Source organism: Melospiza georgiana, chromosome 9, assembly GCF_028018845.1.
Source record: "Melospiza georgiana isolate bMelGeo1 chromosome 9, bMelGeo1.pri, whole genome shotgun sequence".
In the NCBI taxonomy this organism is placed as follows: domain Eukaryota; kingdom Metazoa; phylum Chordata; class Aves; order Passeriformes; family Passerellidae; genus Melospiza; species Melospiza georgiana.
In genome coordinates, this window is record NC_080438.1 from 3,439,163 (window position 1) to 3,456,948 (window position 17,786).

The following is a 17,786-nucleotide window of genomic DNA, read 5'->3' on the forward strand; positions in this document are numbered from 1 at the left end:
ATGTTTCCTTCAGGTAGCCCACGGTCCCTGAGCCTCGTGTTTCTTCTGGGGATGGCATCCCAGGGGATCAGCTGTCCGAGCAGGTGTAGCTGTCAGTACCTGGAGGTGAACTGCACCGGGCAGCAGCTGCAGGAGTTCCCTGTGGACATCCCTCTGGACACCAGGCAGCTGATTCTGGCAGCAAACAACGTCTCGTACCTGCCGCCAGTGGAATTGAGCTTCCTGGCTGATTTGGTCTATCTGGACTGCAGAAAGAACCTCTTGGGGGATGACCTGGATTTCACTTTCATTGGCGTGGCCAGGCTTGTCTATCTCGACCTCAGCTTCAACAACCTCTCCCAGGTCACCTTCAGCACCTTCTCCCACCTCCTCAGCCTGGTGGTACTGAAGATCTCGGACAATCCCAACCTTGTGGCCATCGAGAAAGATGCTTTTGCCAACAACACCTGGCTGAGGCACCTGGATGTGAGCCGGACTGGCTTGACCTTCCTGGACACCAGCACCGTCCGGGACCTGCCCAACCTGAGGCTCCTGGGGCTCAGTGACAACCTGTGGCACTGCAACTGTTCCTTTTTGGACTTCATCACCTGGATGATGGAGAGCGGTGTGCATTTTCCAGGTGAGGGTTGTGTGAACACAGATGTGTGTGGAACAGAGAGAGCCCTCTGTTCTCCTTCCCAAAAGTTCAGTTCACTGCATGCCATTTTCTGCTGTCACACAAGCCAGGGATGGGAGCAGCTGGGTTACACGCATGAAAAATCCCTCTTGTTCACACCCCAAAGGTGTAGTGTGCAGCTGGGACAATGCTGCTTCCCAAAAATACCTGGATCCAGCCTCAGGTGTCCCTGGGGGCACAGCACCCCAAGGCTGCAGCACCAAGAATGAGGAGCCTCACACAGCTCTAGGGAGATGGGCACTGGGAAAATCATTGCTGTGAATTTCCTGCCTTGTCTCCACCCCAAAGTCAGCAGCTGCCCTTCATATTGAGAGATTCTATAACTGGGTCTTGGAGAGGCTGAGGCAGGGCAATCACCAGTTCCCTTTCCCATAAAAACACTGGTCCCAAGGGGGATATTTTGCTTTGCAGCTGCAGCACATGGACTTAGCTTTTCCAGACTGGAAAGAGACGCAGCACAGCAAACATGAACAAGAAAAGCTTTGGTTTCAGTAATGCAGGGCACAATGGTGAGAGAGAGCTGCAAGAGACAATTGGTTGAGAAAGTCTGTCCACTGAATAAGAAAGGGCTACAAAAGAGCCCAAGGGGGAAAATGGGAAGGGCAGCTGGAATCTGGTGTTAGGACAGAACTGAATTAAAGATGTCTCAGTGTCTTTATTAGATGTAGTAAGCTCCTTATAGACAATAAAGGGTTTCTTTTCCCACATACAGGCAATTATGGGACAGTGGAATAAAGTACAGCTCTCAGCAGTGAGATTGGAGATAACCCACTGAACCCTGCAACAGGAGAATAAAGCTCATTGCAGGCTGCTGGGGAGGGGAGGAGTAGGAAAGGCAGCCTTAAACTGAGGGTTGCTCCAGGCCAAAGGGATACTGGGACAGAGCTCTGGAATCTGCTGCAAGCAGACCCCAGCCTGGCCTTTAGCAAGGCTCCTGACCTTCAGAAATGTTTGTGCATCAGAGTTTTGACACAAAGCTGCCCAAGTCTGGCTGCACTTGGGTGACAGAGAGATAAAAGCTCTTCAGTTTTACTCAGGGCCAGTATCAAGATCAGCATGAACAACATCACTCAGCCATATACAATACAGTGTAATGCAATAAAAATCCCCCTCCACCACTCCCATTCCATCCCATGCATGGAGCAGTGCTCCCTTTCCCTCAGGCTCTTCCACCCTGTCCATCCAGGATGTCCCCACCACAGTGACCGTGTCTGTGGGGCTCAAAACCTGCAGAGGATGGCTGGGGGCACACCCTGCACCACACTGATCCTTCACTAACTTGAAAGGGAGCAGGCAGCATCTGCTTTATCACTGCAGATATTGCAATATGACAGGGAATGGTTGTTATTTCAGTGGAACTGAATCATTGATGAGTTGCCTCACAGAGCAGGTAAGGCTGTGCATGACTGCAAACCTTGTCAAACCCAGAGCAGCCTCATTATTCCAGCATCATTTAGGCTGTATCACTTCAGAAGGTGTTTGAGATTAAAAAAAAAAAAAAAACAGCAAACACAGGTGCTCTTATGTGAAGATGAAAGTGCTCAATCAGCAGAGATGAGGAGGGCAGGGACAGCAGTTTGCCACAGTGGCATAATCCAGTGGGCAATATGATCCTATGGAGCCAACACAGCAAAAATATTCTGGCAGCCTGGGAATTGTGGTTTGGCAAGGGTTTAGCACAGGTTTTGGCATGAGTTTGGCTGTCAGATTTTACCCAAGCCATGGGGAGGAGGGCATGAAGTCTGCAGCTATTTTTCAGGCCTTTAGCAAGCCTCCCATAATTTTTCTACCAGCACTCCTGTTCATTAAATGATGATACAGGCTAGAGAGTCCTGCTTCTGCTCATCTCTCTGCAGATGCTGACAACATCACCTGCTACACCCCAGCAGGGCTGCGTGCCCTGAGGATGCCAGCAGCAGAGGCACAGCTCCACCTCAGCTGCCTGACCCAGCTGCACAAGCAGGATTATGTCTTTCTGGGCCTCGTGGGCTTCTGCATCTTCCTTGCTGGCACCATGGCAGCCTGGCTGGCTGGTGTCTGTGCTGTCATCTACGAGGCCCATGCCTCAAAGGGAGAGGAAGAGGAGGAGGAGGAGGAGGAGGAGGAAGACACAGCCACTTAGAATCAGTCCTCCTGAACTCCCATTGTGGGAACCAAAGGCAGGACCTTCCTACCTTCCTGCCTGATTTCCCATGTTGTCCCACCCTGGATTTTTTTTTCTTTTTTTTTCTTTTTTTTTTTTTTTTTTTTGGAAGTGAAATAAAACTGCAAGAGAAGGAAGTATCTGTGCTCCAGTTTCACTTGCTGTGCTCCAGTTTCACTTGCTGTTCTCTACCCAGTCTTCTGCCACTGGGACTCAGGATATTGGCAAAATGTTCATTTTGGGCAGGTGTGAGAGGTGTGCACAGTGCCAGGCATTTCCACTTCCACCCTACCTTGAGAACAGTAGGGACATAAGGACTGGCTTGAGAAGGTACTGAAATACAGGAGAGGTCCTGGCACTCTGCTGTAGCCAAGGAGGTCACCAGGTCCTTCCTGGCCAAAAAAGCCAGCAGGGCTTACAAGGATCAGCCTACACAGCTGGGGCCCCAGGGAATTACTGGATTGCTAGGGCCCCAGAGAATCCAAGAACTTCCTGCTTTGGAAAGGCAAAGAGATTAAAATCAGCACTTTTAGGAGCCCAGGATCCCACTGCTTTTTCCTTTTTTTCCCATTACACTGGTGACAGCAAAAGAACCCTCTGTGCTCCTGCAGTGCAGCCAGACTGCCTGTGCCTCCACTGTTGTATGAACTGGAAAGTCCAGCTATGCTTTTGTGTCACACAACCCTAAAACTGGAATGTTTTATAAAGTAAAAATATTGCTTACATGCTCTCCAAATGTTCTTGGAAATGGGTTGTGTGTCCATACCAAAGTGTCAGAGTTGCATCCACAGGGAGATGTAAGATCCTTGTTACCACCAGCGTTGGGAATTGCCAAGGGAAGTATCTGCTTACATGACTGTGAAAAATGTCAATCACTTGTTTTTAAATTTTTTAAAATGTATTAGTAATAAAATGGTTATAAAATAGTAATTTAATTAGAGTAATAATAATTTGGATAATTTGGATTAGGATAATATGAGACAATAGAAACAAAGAGTTACGGACGGTCCAGGTACCTCTTTCTGGGCAAAATAAGCCCCAAAAAAGGACCCACGTTAACAGAGGATTAACCCTTAAAAGCAACAGCCTGTTGCATATTCATTCACCTCATCCATGATGCATAAATTCCATTCAAACACAGGATTCTGTCTGGGCAGTGTCAACTTCTTCCTCTTAATCCTGACGGCGTCTCAGGGCTGAGTGAGGCGGGAAGAAGTTCATTTCTTCTGATAATGGGGCAATAAATTCTCTTTCTCTGAAAGATTCAGGTGTCCTGTGGCTGCTACCTCGCTGCGAGTCCTTTCTTTAAAAAAAATCTTACATAGCATAGTTTCTATGTTAACATTTTGTTATAACCTATAGCTATATTTCACACACTACTTAAGAAAATTAATACAGCATCAATTTCTAACATAACACATATAACATTCATTTGAATATTGTTGAAAGCCAACCATAAAATACGCATTTTTCACAGTGACCCAGCACAGCAACTCCACGTGTGAAACACTCTGCAGGGTCTGCTGAGCTAACAGGGCAAACCAGGAGATTTCAGCAAGCACGGGGTGAATTACCAAACCCTGAGCCATTAAACCGTAAACTGCGAATGGGCAAAATGGCAGCACGGCTACGGGGAATAGGCCGAGGGTACAGCGAAGCCCTCAGCAACCCCCACCCCCTCCGCCCCGGCAGCACGAGGCCGATCGCGCCGGGCCGAGCGCGGGCCCCGCCTGCGGGCGCTGCTGCTGAGGGGACGGGCCCGGCACCGCCCCCGCCCCGGCTCCCTCCTCACCCCGGCTCCGTCCCGCCGCCGCTCCGCGCCGCGCTGAGGGTGAGTGCGGGCCGGGGGAAAGCGGGTGCGCCCAGGGGCAGCTTGTCCTCATGGAAAACGCCGTGGACAGCTCCCCGCCGGGGGAGGCTGCGGGGGAAGGGGGTGCGGGACGAGCAGGCCGGGCAGGGCTCGGCCCGGCCCCTTTTTGTCGCTCTGCCGGCTCGAAGGGCTGAGCTTAGATGGGCTAATCCGGTCCGAATCCACGCGTGGGGCTGCTCGAGGAGCCTTAAGACGCTTTGCTGACTCACAGCAGTGTTGTGGCAGAGTTGGGAAGGACCCTTTTCCTCCCGCTCCCAAATCTCGTGTCTGTGGCTCCCGATGGAAACATCGCAGGGTAAAAAGGGAGAAGTTGAGTTTTGTGCTCCGTGACAGCAAAGGCCTTGCGGCTGCGGGCAAAAGTTGTTGAAACGCTCCGGGCACCACAATCCGGAAAGGACCGTGGGAGTCCTGGTGACTTTGGAGTGATTTATATGGCACTAAATTACCAGGGCAAAGGCTTGAGGTACACTTTGATATCAGTCGTGTAAGAGTAGGAGTTTTATGACACACCCGGTTTAATGCTTTGCCGTGCTCTTTGCTCCCAAGATAAACCCCCAGATTATCATTTCTTGCTGGAAGACAAAATGCCCGGTTCCCCAGCAACCTTGTAATTTGAAGGGGGAAATGTGACCACCAACCTGCTCTACATGTTTTATTTTCAGTATGTCACCTGTCAGGTGCCAACCTCAATTACAGGTGCATGCAGTTGGCTTTTCTTCATTACTTCAGGGTTTTAATATTCTTACTGATAATTGTTTACCTCACTTGCCATGGACAGAGCCAGCTGCTGTCTTCACCTTGCTCCATCAATGATAATCCTTTGCAAATGAGAAATAAAACCCTGTGGTCCCCAAAGATCCCTTGTGAGGGGTGCAAGAGGAAGACTTTGCAGCAGTTCCCTGAGGTGTGGCCTGTTTTTCCCCACACTGACAGATTGTGCTGGTGGATCAGTGCAGGGAGGCACCAAAACCTCATCACAAACATCGTGGAGGCACCAACTGGGGTTTGATTGGGAGAATTATCTCCGTGCTGGAGGCAGCTCTCTGCTGTCTTTTGCTGGGCTGTGTCATGCAGCACCCTCCAGAGCGACCCAGACTGAGGTTTGGGGTTGTGCAGGATGGTTGTGGGGAAGGGCCCTTGTGTTCTCTGGCAGCAGAGAGGGAGCTGGAGTGAAGCAGGGCAGGCTTGTGGGGGCTGCTGAGCAGGGAAGAGTGAGGATGTGGAATGTGGGGCACCATGGCAGAGGCTGCACCTTCTGCCCTGTGCTTCTGTCCCAGGCCTGCATGAGGGAGCACAGAACCATTACACAAAAGCCACGCAGGCCCTGGTGTCCCCTGGCCGCTGGTGCAGATGTCTGTAAATGCCAGGAGCTGTGTGTTGTTGGAGCTGTTCACCAGTTTGTGACTCTGAGAGGCTTCCTGGGAGCTGCAGGGCTGAGCATCAGTCATCTGGCCAGTGGCTCTACCCAAAAGTTCAGTTATTGTTGCTGAGGTGCTGGGTTTTGTTAGTATTTTATATGAGGATGACCTCATATAAATACAATAAAAATGTAATTAATCACTGATGTAGCCCAGCTCCTTCCAGCTCAGGGGATTTCTGAGCCAGGTTCTAACTCCCAGCTTACCTTTTACTCCCAGGACTCGCCCAGTTTCCTGTTTAATTTGTGAGAAGTGCCTGCACTCACAATGTCCCTTGGCAAGGAGTTCCACAGGTGTGGTTCCCAGTGCATGAAGAAACATCTCTCTTTAGGGAACAGGCTGGAAATAAACTGACTTCATGTGGTGGCCCCTAGCTCTGGGGGTGGAAAGACCTATAGCTTAGGTGATTTTAAGCCTTGCTTGACAGGAACTATGCAGAGAACTCCTGCTTTGTGCAGGTACAGAAAGGTACAAAAGATACAAATTCCTTCTGTCAGTTCCCTGTGCTGGTAGCTCTTGGAGTCCAAGCTCAGCAACTCTTCCGTGCATTTATTTCACGTGTTGCCACTTCCCCAAGCATTCACAGGCTCCTTTTCTCTGGCAGCAGCACCATGGCTGTTCTCTCCAAGGAGTATGGCTACGTCATTCTGACTGGGGCTGCCAGCTTTGTCATGGTCACACACCTCGCCCTCAATGTGAGCAACGCCCGCAAGAAGTACCGTGTGGAGGTGAGTGCTCTGTGGGGCATGGCAAGCTTGCTGACACCTTCATCAGTTTGGGGTGACTTGCTTGACATGGCTCTCCAGAAAGCTGAACACCGTTTGGGATTTGGGGCATCAGGTGCCTGGCACCAAGCTGAAAGAGCTTGGCAGCACTGATGGGCAAGAAACTGCTCTGCCCTTTTTCCCTGCAAATGAGACTTGATGCAGCACTGGGGGAAAGGGGTGGTAGTGGCACAAAAGTGACAGGAGGCTTTCTCAAACTCAGGGGGAGCATGTGGGCGCTGTCACAGGTCTTTCAAGTGACCTTCCCTCAGCATGTTGGGGAGCCATTGTGGCAGGCAGAGCTGTGGGCTGGGTGGGGACAGCTGTGAGTCAGGCCCATGGCATGCAGTGGCTGCTGTGCCACTTGGCTTCAGCACAAACCACTGCTCCTTGGCTCTTTCACCACTCCACTCATGGAAGTGACAGGCAGGGGTGAACAGGAGGGCAGCTCCAGCTGCCTGCTGGGGTGATCCCATTCCTGCTGCATCAAGGCAGGATTGGTGCACGTGTAGCCAGTGTGTGTGGTGCACTGAGGGCTGGATTTGAGGCCTGGGGAAGCCTCTGCAGCCAGGCAGTGGCCTTGAAGAGAGCCCCAGGGCAGGCACAGGCTCTAAGCTGCCATTGCAGGCAGCTCTGGGCTCCTGGGGAGAGGAGCTGCAGGCCTCCCTTGCTGAAGCTTTGCTGCTGGTTTATTTTTTGGCAGTACCCAACCATGTACAGCACGGACCCTGAAAACGGGCAGATGTTCAACTGCATCCAGCGTGCGCACCAGAACACGTGAGTGACCCCTCTGAGCAGGGGCCTGGGGACACACAGGGCTGGGGACAGGGCCCCTGGCCCCAGAGGTGCTGCTGCCTCTGCTTTGATCCAGGCTCAGCCTGCAGAGCTCAGCAGGAAGGCTGTGCTGGCTCCTTCCTATGCATTAAACCTTGGGATGGTGCTGTGAAGTTGTCTCCTCTTCCCCAGTTCCCACCAGTTTGCTTCCATGGGTAGATGTTAAGATGTGAGGAATCTTGTTTCCAGAAGGTTCTGATTTGTTGTGCTGCCCAGGTCTCTCTGGGGAGAGGCCCAAGTCCACCCAGCTGCTGTGGACAGGTTGCAGCAGCACATCAGAGGGGTGCTGGGAAGCACAACTGCTGGGGAATGGTTAGAGTGGCTCAGAGAACAAAATGGAAAGGGTGGGTGGGTGTCCTGGGAGAGAGGCACAGGCTGGGAGGAAGCCCCTAAAATTGTGTGCTCAGATCTCTTCTTTCCTCAGCCACAGTGAGACTGGTGATGAGCCCAAAATGCCCTTGGCAGGGAATGTTTGCAGTTTCTGCCCTCTTGGAGTTTTGTCTTTGTAAGCAGCCTGAGCACAAACACAACCTCCCCTCACTTTTATTTTCAGATTGGAAGATTACCCTGCCTTCCTGTTCTTTTTAGGCACTAGTGGAATCTACCACCCGGTAAGTGATGCAGGACTGTGCTCTGGCTCCCTGACCTGGGCAAAGTGGGGGGCAGGAGGCCAAGACAGCCCCTTCAGTAGGCACATCACACTTAACAGCAGTGCCCCTTCTTAAAATGTAATTGTTGAAGGTCTCCTGCAGGAGAATCACAAGTAATAAACTCGTTACTGCTGTTTCAGCTGTTAGAGCCCTTCCCCTAAAGGTGCCTTGTTAGACAAAGCAAAGCATTTGCAGCCTCCAGTCACTGAGTGGGAAGAATCCTTCAGGCCAGTTTTTCCAAGCCCTGCCAAAGGAAGTCAACAAAAGCCTGGATTATTTTTAACTGAGAGATGCAGACAACTTGGGAGGAGATAGGCCAAATCCAGTAGCTCTGTCTTTGCCATCAGAAGACAAATTAGGTCTTTCCTGAAGACAGACTCCTTTTCCAAGAGGGAAGGAAGCAGTGTAAACACATCTGGCAAATGGGAGCCACACTGGAGTGAGCTCTAAATGAAGAGTCAAGGTGGAAGTTTGGAACACCTGCTGGAGGCAGTGGAGCAGCAGCTGCCTCCACCATCCTGCTCCTTGCCTTGGCTAAGAAGCCAGGGGTAAAATGAGATTGAGCCCCTGGTTGCCTGCACAACTTTGCTCAAGCCTCCAAAGCCTTTTAATTCTTCTCCTTTCTCTGCAGCGAGTGGCCACAGGGCTTGGCATGACCTGGGTCCTTGGGAGAATCATCTATGCCTATGGCTACTACACGGGAGGTAGGACTGTGCCCTGCAGCACACACTGTTGGCACTCAGGGCTCCTGCAGTGACCTCAGGACTTGGCTCCCAGCCAGGTGTGGAGGAAAGGGTGCAGATCTACAGGCTGCCAGCACTGCAGCATGCTCTTCCTGCTCCTGGGAAAAGCTCTCCTCCAGCAGGAATGCCTACCCTAAGAGGCCTGAGCTGTTTAGCTCGTGGAGTTTCCCTTTAGTTCTGCTCCCTCTTCACTCTCCAGGCTGGGCTAGTCTTTTAGTGAACTGACAAATTCTGATTTTTTTTTTTTTTCCAGAACCCAAAAATCGAAGGAGAGGGTCCTTTGCTTCCGTGGCACTCCTTGGGCTGGTGGGCACAGCTGTCTATGCAGTCTATGAGCAGCTGGGCTGCCAGTTCGTCTGCAGATGCTAAAGGGACTTTTCTGTTTTCTTTTGGAACACTTGGCTTCCTGTGGTTTTTTTCCTTTTCTTTCTCAATAAAAGGAAGTTGTCCATTCTTTATTTTCATTCTGTAGTTACAGAGGGTTTTCTTAAGAAGCTCTGCAGAATGCTAGAACTACTCTGGTTTTGTGGGACTACAGAAATCTGTCTGTCAGGCAGAGATGTTCCTTCTAGCTTTTATGATTTTAGTGATCAGAAAGCCACCTTGCAGCTCATTTAACTCACACAGCAACAACCCCATTTCTGGACCCCTCAATTAATGTCACACTGAGAACTTGTTCCAGAGTGAGTATTTATTTGATTGCTAAAAAAAAGACATAAGAAAACAATTGAAGTTGTTGCTTCATCATGTGTATAAAGAACAGTAAGTTTACAGGAAGGAAGTGAGATAGCTTTCACTATTCCATGCTGGAGCTCACCCCCACTCTTGTGTGGAGGTGATTCCCAAGGCCATGCCTGGCCCAGGCAGCATCAGCCAACCCTCCCCACAGTGTGAGTAAGGTACAGATAGAAAAAATCAAAACTGGAGGTTACTAAGGGTTTAGAGGGAATAAACAATGAGGCATTTAAGGCTTTTATGGGGTTACAGAATAGACAGAGTCAGGATAGCTACAGGATATAATTGTGTCCTAGAGCTCAAACCTGCATTGATGTAGGGTCCTAAGCCAGAAGTGAAGCTGATAGAGGGTGGAAGGCAATGGGAATCAAGGCACACAGCCTGGGGAGTCTGGCCACTGCCAAGCCTCTGGTAGCACCTCTGTGGCTGCAGGAGCTGCTGCCCAAAGCCAGATTGGTGCCTCCTGCTCTGAGCCTCCCTCTGTCCAGCAGAGCTGAGCCCTGCGTGTCCAGGAGCAGGGTGGTTAAACGCTGCTCCAGCTCAGCTTCCCCCTGGACACTGACAACTGTAGGTGCTTTATTGCTGTGTACATGATCCACATCTCTGGCTGGCAGCAAGGAGCTGCCTGATGCTGCCCTGACAGGCCCCAGGGGCACTAAAACACCGACTCCACGTCCCCCATCTCCACACAGACAGTCTTCAGCTGCGAGTAGTACTCGATGGCTGCCCGGCCGTTCTCCCTGCCAAATCCTGCAGGGAAGAGCTGCAGTGAGGACACAGCTCCAGCAGTGCCAGTGGCCACACAGCCCCTGGAGCTGGCAGGAACCAGGGGAGGGCACACAGAGCTCACCTGAGGACTTGTATCCCCCAAAAGGCAGCTCCACTGGGCTGACGTTGTAGTTGTTGATGAAGCACATCCCAGCCTTGAGAGCAGCCACTACCCTGTGTGCCTTCTGGATATCCCTGCAGGAAAAGGGCAAATTCAGCTGGACCCCCTCCTTCCCTGCCAGGCAACACCCACTGCAGAAAGGCCAGCAGGGATTTTTGGAGTCCAGCCTGCCCTACTCTGCCTTTGCCTGCTCCAAGGAGGCAGCACCACTTCCCAAGGATGCTCCAAGTGCATTCAGTTCCAGAGGGCAGGACAGGGACACCAGCAATACAGAGTGGGGCAAGTAGCCAACAGCAGCACAGCAGGCTCCTGATGCATGCTGCAGGGGCAGGAAGGCAGGCAGCAGGCCAAGCCAGGCTGGGAGGAACCCAAGGGACAGCTGGGCCCACCCAGCACTTGAGGAAAAAAAAGGGAGATGTGCAGTCATTTACAGATTTCCTTTTTGGCAATCCCTTGCCTCAGCTTTTCTGGAAGCCCAGGCACTGCAAGAGGAGCAGCAAATCACTGCAGTATTTCAGTCCCCAGCACGATTCCAAACACTGCCCAGTCATACCTGGTGAAGACACCACCTGCCAGGCCAAATTTAGTGGCGTTGGCTCTCTCCAGAACCTCCTCCTCCGTGTCAAAGGGCAGGATGGCCATGACAGGCCCAAAGATCTCTTCCTTCACACACGTCATGTCATCCTTGCAGTTCCCTGGAAGCGTGGCAGAGCACAAGGGCTTCAGGAGGAAGAGCAGCAGCACAGCCTGTGCACTCAGCAACCCACACAGCCTTGGAGACAGCCCCCAGCATGGCAGAGCAGCCAGGCACACCCTGGCACCCCAAAAGCACCAACAGCACAGATTTCCCTGCATGCACTTCTGGGAAGCCTCAGCTCTCTCTAGGACCCCCATCCAAGTGTCCATCCACGCTGGGGCCATCACAGAACCAGGTTACAAAGCTGAACTCATTTCTCAGGAGAAATCCCACAGCATCCATGGTACCATGGCTGAGATGGAGCCTACCTAGCACACAGGGCCTCATGTAGTAGCCATTCTTCAGCTTCGGGTCATCTGGCACGTACAGGTCCCCACCACACAGCACCTCTGCCCCCTGCAAAAGAGCCAAGAGAGGAAGGCATGCAGGCACATCCAGGAGCATCCTGCCCAGCTCTGGCTGGCCCTTGGCCTATGCCAGCAGGCTCTGCTCAAACATTTGTCCCCATCTTTCTTTAAGTGCCTGTTATGTACTGGAATCCTGCAATCAGGTGTACCCAGAGCCTTCTCCCCTCCAGGCTAAACCACCCCAGCTCTCAGCCTTTCCTCACTTGTTTTTCCTGTACTGAGGATTCCAGAGCTTGAAGTGGTGTCTCAGCAGAGCAGGTCAGAGGGGCAGAATTCCCCCTCATCTGCTGCCCACACTGCTTTGGATGTAGCCCAGGGCACTGGGGGTTTCTGGGTGACAGCACATATGGCTGGGGCATGTCCAGCCTCTCATCCACCAGTCCCTCCTTGCAGGAAGTCCTTCCCTGCTCCATCTGCTCATCCCTCAGCCTAGATTGGTAGCAGGGGTTGCTTTGACCCAGGTGCAGCACCCTGTACTGGGCTCAAATCACCTCTCTGTCCTCCATGTGCCTTAACACAACTTCCAGGAGGATCTGTTCCATGATCTTTACACAGTCAGAGCAGTGAAGCTGATGGGTCTGGAATTCCCAGGCTCTTGTCCACCCTCCTTTTAGAAAATGGGTGTTTTTCCTTCTCCAGTTGCTTGGGACTTCACCTATGTCTCAAAGGTGACTTCTCAAATATCATGGAAAATGGCTCAGCAACTACATCAGGCAATTCTCTGAGGACCCAGGGATGCCTCCCAGCAGATCCCACAGATTTCTGTATCTAGTGGTCCAACACACCCACTGAGTAAACCAAAAACAACCAAATAACCCAGCTTAACTGGGAAGGCACAGGGCAGGAGGGCAGCTGGCAGTGTGTCTGTCCAACAGGAGAGGCATTTCAGGGCAGCATCACGACCTCACCTGCTCCTTTGCCTGCTTGATGAAGCCCTGCACACGATTCAGGTGGGGCCGGTTGATGAGGGCTCCCATCCGCGTGTCCTCCAGAAGAGGGTCCCCAATTTTGATTTTCTGGGTGCGTTTCACCACCTCCTTCGTGAAGGTATCCAGGATCTTCCTCTCCACAAACACCCTGGTGCCATTGCAGCACACCTGGGACACAGGACAGGCAGCTCAGAATAGAAAACACAGCACTGCACAGTCCTTCCCTGCTTGGAAGAGGCTTTTGGAAAAGCTCCTTGTCCTTTGGGGACAAGGAACACAAGGAGATCACCCTGGGGCTGTGACTGCACTCAACAGTCCTTGCTGGACACCGTGGTTCTGATGCCACCAGGTGGCAAAAACGCATCAGGTCACCAGCAGCAAAGACCTTGAGCTGACTCCTGAATTCCTAGAAATTACCCTGCTGAGCAAATTTGCCAACAGGATTGCACAAAACCTGCAGCACAGGGGGATATCCCGAATTTGGGAAGGACAGAAGCCTGTCCTCAGGCTCAGCACACCAGGCTGGAACCTGCTGCTCCTCCAGGGGACACCAGCACAGCTTCTCCTGAGCTATGAGTGCCACGCTGGTGCCCAGGGCACAGGAGCAGCTGTGCTGAGCTGGGTGCTTGGTGCCAGGGAAGGACAGGACACTGGCTAAGTGTGCCCTGTGGCTAAGGCACACTCTGCTGGGACACCCTGGCTCCTTCCAGGGCATGCTTTGTGACACTGCCCAGGGAAAGGTGTGGCAGGATGGGAGCCCCAGGGCACCCCTGACTTACAGGAGGGCACAGGCTGGCCCCACCCTGCCCCACAGACACACACACCTCGCCCTGAGTCAGGAAGTTGGCCATGAGGGCTCCCTTCACAGCATTCTCCAGGTCAGCATCTGAGAAGATGATGAGGGGGGATTTGCCCCCCAGCTCCAGGGTGACTGGCTTTATCCCTTTAGCTGCCATCTCCATGATCTGAGGGGAACAAGGACACAAGAGACAAGTGATCCACTGGCCAAGGGGAGCCTGGGGGGGAGAGGCAAGAGAGACACAAAGGGCTAATCACCAACAAGAGAAGCAGCACAAAGGGCAAGATGGGCTCCCTAGATGTGGTGAGTTCAGATGAGGACAGCCACAGAGGGTCTGGGGGTACAGATAAAGCCAACAAAACCTGGAGAGGCATTTGCAGGAAGTCTCATGCTCAGTGTAAGCTGCAGGCAGCTTTAGCTGCCATCTGTCACTGCAACTCACAGGTATACACACATAGGGAGCATTCATGGGACATTTCCCCTCCTTCAACTCAGAATTTATTCCCAAAAGTCTTTTTTTTATTTTGGAATAATAAACTGAGGGTGAGAAACTCACAGAAACTATCCCCTTGCTTTAAAACAGTAGGTAGCATGAAGCTTTAGTGCTTTATAGCAGCCAGAACCACATTTTTCTAGTGCTGCTGTTTCATGTACTCTCCTCCCAACATCAACACCCACCTGAGCAGCTCAGAGACTTCACTGCAAACAGGGGCTAAGCAAGTGAAGCTGTCCAAGGGGTCCACTCTCCCAAGCTCATGCCCAGCAGGTTAACTGGATCCCCAGCATGACCCTCTATGTGCTGCAACCTCCTTGCCCAGCCCCAAAAATGCTGCCACACTCACAAGCCCCATGCAGAAAAGCTCAAGGGGGTATCAACTACAGACTGATTGTAGTTGATACAACCCTTGTCTCAAGGTGTCTTTACCTTCATGCCAGTTGGCACACTGCCAGTGAAAGAGATTTTGGCCACATCTGGGTGCTGGCAGAGGAGCTGGCCCGTGGCAGCCCCACCCTGCACCACGTTGAAGAGCCCCTTGGGCACTCCAGCCTCTGTGAAGATCTCTGCCAGCCTCACCACAGAAATAGGGGTGAAGGGTGAAGGCTTGAAGACCATCGCATTGCCTAAGGGAACCCAGACACAGGCGAGGTGGGGTTAACACCCAAACTGCTTCAGGGAACAAACAACAACAATCCCCACCCCACACTGTGAGTTTGTCTCAACAGAGCCCAGAAGCTTCCCCCAGGAGAGGAGGAAACACCTTCAGTTGATCACTGCTGCTGGGGAGAGGCTGGGGGAGATGGCGCTGCTGGTCTTGCCCTGCAGACACTCCCAGAGACCTTCCCCATCTGGTACAAAGCCAAGCTATTGTGTTTTTCTGGATGCACTCCTAACCTCTCAACATCTGACACGTTCCTCCTCGCATTTCCCTTCCCTTTCTGCCAGAGGAACTGCCTGAACATTCTGCTAATCCTTCAACACTTCAAGGCAATCATAGACTTCATCCCAGAGATCACTGTGCCCCACAGGATCACTTGGCTTTGAGGAGACACTGGGGTGGGCAGAAAGGCTCCATTACCACAAGCCAAGGCGGGGCCAGACTTCCAGCAGGCAATCTGGAAAGGGTAATTCCAGGCTCCAATGCCAACACACACCCCAAGGGGTTCTCTCCGAGTGTACCCAAAGGATCCCCCTGGAAGCTGGATGTGTTCACCTGCAAAGAAACAGCCAGAGGGTAGAAAAGAGCAAAGTCCCTTCTTGTCTGGTCAGAGCCCCAGGGGTCAGGTCTGGCTTTGCCTGGGAGCAGAGGCACAGTTTTACCCCAGCAAGCTCACAGAAGGCGTGTGAGTGCTTTCAGAACCCTTCCAAGCTCTTTAGGAATGGCCCATCTCTCAGGGAAATCAGCAGCAAAGATGGCTTTGTGCCACTGGAGTTAGCAGGGAAGGTGGGACAGAGAGCAAAGAGCAAACTGCAGTAACTCCTCACCCGCCAGAGATCCTGCCAGCCCTGCGTAATACTCCAGGCACTGCCAGGATATGTCGATGTCCACTCTGGCCTCAAAGATGGATTTCCCATTGTTGATGGTCTCCATGGTGGCAATTTCCTCCCTCTGCTCCTGTGAGCAGCACAGGACAGAGACAACATGTTAGAGAAGCTGAGCAGAACACCACAAGGAGACAGCACACAAATCCCAAACGAGATCCTGCCACGAGAAACGGGCATCTCCAAAAGGGACATTCCCAACTGCTGTTTATCAATGTCCCCATGGTGACTGAGTGCAGGGCAATGTCAGAGGGAAAGCTGCAGGGGTTCACTGCTGGTCCAGTCTTGTTTAACATCCCTGTTTATCTAAAAGATGAACAAACATGAACTTAGAGAAGCCGTCTGGCAAACAATGATAGAATTCGCAGAACTGAACCGCAGTGCTCAGGGAAGAGCAAACAGCAAGATCAGGATGGAACCAGAGGCCAGTGAAGAGGGACAAAGCAATGCAGCAGGGAGACATCCTTTAACAGAAATGTCACCCTGCTCTGGAAGTCTGGAAAAAGCAAAAGTTTGGCATAAAGGAAAGTTCTCTCATGACTTATACACACTGGGGAAGGTCTGGGTTCTTACAGATGTGTAAGAACTTAATGGAGATTAACTTGATGGAGATTAACTCTGAAGCCCAAGGACCTGTTATCTTAGAAAGGAGTCTGAGTTAAACCTCACTTATGTGCATCCTCCCATGTGTATTATCTGACAGATAAAAAACCAGTACTCCTACTTTCTCTTATTGCCAGGACACATTCCAGTCATGTAACAACAGCCTCCAACAAGCCAAAAGTTCAGCCATGCCAGTTATGCAACTTCAGCTCTGAAACTGTGTGCACTGAAATTTAATCTTTGCAGCTGTTAAAAGAACCACAAAGCCTGCAAGATGCCAAATGGGCCGCTTCAGTTTTATGCTGTCTAACAGAATTCAGCTGAGAAAGCACACAGTGGCCTTGAATCCAGTGATAAGGCCAAAGCTGCAGGCACGGATGCTGACTCCAGTGATAAGAGCAAAGCCCTGCCTGAGACAGCCTCCTGTCTCTTCTGGCCAAAGGTGGGTTTTAACTCCTGAGCAACTCCTGGAGCTCTGCAAGTCCTGCTGAAGCCTCCAAGAGCCACAATAAGCCACAAGGAAGCTCAGAGACAGAACCACCCCTGTCCCTTCCAACATACCCGAATAATTCTGGCAGCCTCCAGCATCACTCGGCACCGCTCCATGCCTGACATCTGACTCCATATTTTAAAGGCAGCTTTTGCACTCTGCACAGCCAGATCAACTTCCTTCTCCCCAGAGCAGGGCAGCTTGCACAGCACACGACCTGGGCACGTTTTTGAACAGGGAATAAATGAGACGGAAATCTCAGAAAAGGGGTCCAGAATGTGGTTTACTTGCACCAGACCCCAGATACTTCAGTCAAGCCAATTACACCAGGCACAGAATTTCCCACTGAAACCCACTGATTTGTAATCAAAATTCAGCCAGAGAAGAGGTGCTGCAATTCAGCTGGTTCCAATTAAAAGAGCTGACATTGCCCACAGTCGTGTTCTGGTTACTAATTACCTCCAGTTGCTACAAAATCTCTGGCTTTTCCAGTTGAGTTTGTTACACTTCCACCACCCTCTTCAAGGCTCTCGTTACACATTCCCCCAGGAGGGTTAAACGCTTAGAAACGATTCTGCTGAACGCTACACACCGATAACTACAATTACATAACTACAGAGATATTTAAATCGGGGAGGTTTGCCAAAATCAGGCAGTGACAGAGCGAGAGCTGATTTTTGCACGAAGAACGATGATGGCCAAACACTGAGGCAGAGCTCCGCCACTGCAGCAGCGGTGGCCGAGGGGCAGCAGGACACCGCATATGTGACACCCGGGTGAGCTGGGGGAAAGCCGAGGACACCGGGCCCTACAGGCACAGAGCTCTCCCAGCCCTCGGAGCTTTCCCCGGTCGGTACCTGTGGCCGGCTCGAACACCTCCTCCAGCTGCCCGCCGTCGGCGGGCTGGACGCGGGCTCCCGCGCGGTAGTTGAGGGGCTGCTGCACGGTGAGGGTGCCGGTGGCGGAGCTCATGGCGGCGAGGCCGGGAGCGACTGAGCGCAGCCGGGGGAGCTGGAGGAGGAGGCTGGGGAGCCGGGAATGTGCCAACATCGGCGGGATGGATCCCGTGAGGCGCCGCGGCCGGGAAGCGCCGCCTCT

At 52.1% G+C, this 17,786-nt stretch overlaps 3 protein-coding genes across 4 annotated transcripts; 2 read left to right on the forward strand and 1 right to left on the reverse strand.

The window, feature by feature from the left end:
* Positions 1 to 2,798, forward strand: LRRC52 (leucine rich repeat containing 52). The gene is made up of 2 exons (XM_058029934.1): positions 1 to 619; positions 2,533 to 2,798. The coding sequence occupies exons 1-2, from the start codon at positions 1 to 3 to the stop codon at positions 2,796 to 2,798; spliced, it is 885 nt and encodes a 294-aa protein (XP_057885917.1).
* A 1,779-nt stretch (positions 2,799 to 4,577) lies between these two features.
* MGST3 (microsomal glutathione S-transferase 3) lies at positions 4,578 to 9,562 on the forward strand. Of its 2 annotated transcripts, none has more exons than XM_058029943.1 (6): positions 4,578 to 4,650; positions 6,712 to 6,835; positions 7,575 to 7,648; positions 8,259 to 8,316; positions 8,987 to 9,059; positions 9,352 to 9,562. In XM_058029943.1, the coding sequence occupies exons 2-6, from the start codon at positions 6,719 to 6,721 to the stop codon at positions 9,465 to 9,467; spliced, it is 438 nt and encodes a 145-aa protein (XP_057885926.1). In that variant the 5' UTR covers positions 4,578 to 4,650; positions 6,712 to 6,718; the 3' UTR covers positions 9,468 to 9,562. The 2 variants fall into 2 exon arrangements, with proteins under 2 accessions (XP_057885926.1, XP_057885927.1); XM_058029944.1 differs by having other exon boundaries at positions 4,580 to 4,650; positions 6,715 to 6,835.
* Positions 9,563 to 9,771: 209 nt separating this feature from the next.
* ALDH9A1 (aldehyde dehydrogenase 9 family member A1) lies at positions 9,772 to 17,778 on the reverse strand. Its single transcript, XM_058029928.1, has 11 exons — positions 17,546 to 17,778; positions 16,760 to 16,905; positions 15,539 to 15,668; positions 15,132 to 15,266; positions 14,480 to 14,676; positions 13,580 to 13,720; positions 12,735 to 12,923; positions 11,728 to 11,815; positions 11,276 to 11,417; positions 10,684 to 10,796; positions 9,772 to 10,583 (listed from the first exon to the last, which is right to left on the reverse strand). Exons 1-11 carry the CDS (start codon positions 17,736 to 17,738, stop codon positions 10,489 to 10,491), a joined length of 1,569 nt encoding a protein of 522 aa, XP_057885911.1. The 5' UTR covers positions 17,739 to 17,778; the 3' UTR covers positions 9,772 to 10,488.
* Between the last annotated feature and the right edge of the window lie 8 nt (positions 17,779 to 17,786).

Bases quoted from the DNA above. Each gene is read 5' to 3' on its own strand.
- MGST3 (XM_058029943.1), top strand. From the start codon at position 6,719: ATGGCTGTTCTCTCCAAGGAGTATGGCTACGTCATTCTGACTGGGGCT. The intron at 7,649-8,258 runs GTGAGTGACCCC...TTTTATTTTCAG, and splicing joins CAGCGTGCGCACCAGAACAC to ATTGGAAGATTACCCTGCCT. The intron at 9,060-9,351 runs GTAGGACTGTGC...TTTTTTTTCCAG, and splicing joins CTATGGCTACTACACGGGAG to AACCCAAAAATCGAAGGAGA.
- LRRC52 (XM_058029934.1), top strand. From the start codon at position 1: ATGTTTCCTTCAGGTAGCCCACGGTCCCTGAGCCTCGTGTTTCTTCTG. The intron at 620-2,532 runs GTGAGGGTTGTG...ATCTCTCTGCAG, and splicing joins GAGCGGTGTGCATTTTCCAG to ATGCTGACAACATCACCTGC.
- ALDH9A1 (XM_058029928.1), bottom strand. From the start codon at position 17,738: ATGTTGGCACATTCCCGGCTCCCCAGCCTCCTCCTCCAGCTCCCCCGG. The intron at 11,418-11,727 runs GTAGGCTCCATC...CCACGCTTCCAG, and splicing joins CATGAGGCCCTGTGTGCTAG to GGAACTGCAAGGATGACATG. The intron at 10,584-10,683 runs GTGAGCTCTGTG...TCTTCCCTGCAG, and splicing joins TGGGGGATACAAGTCCTCAG to GATTTGGCAGGGAGAACGGC.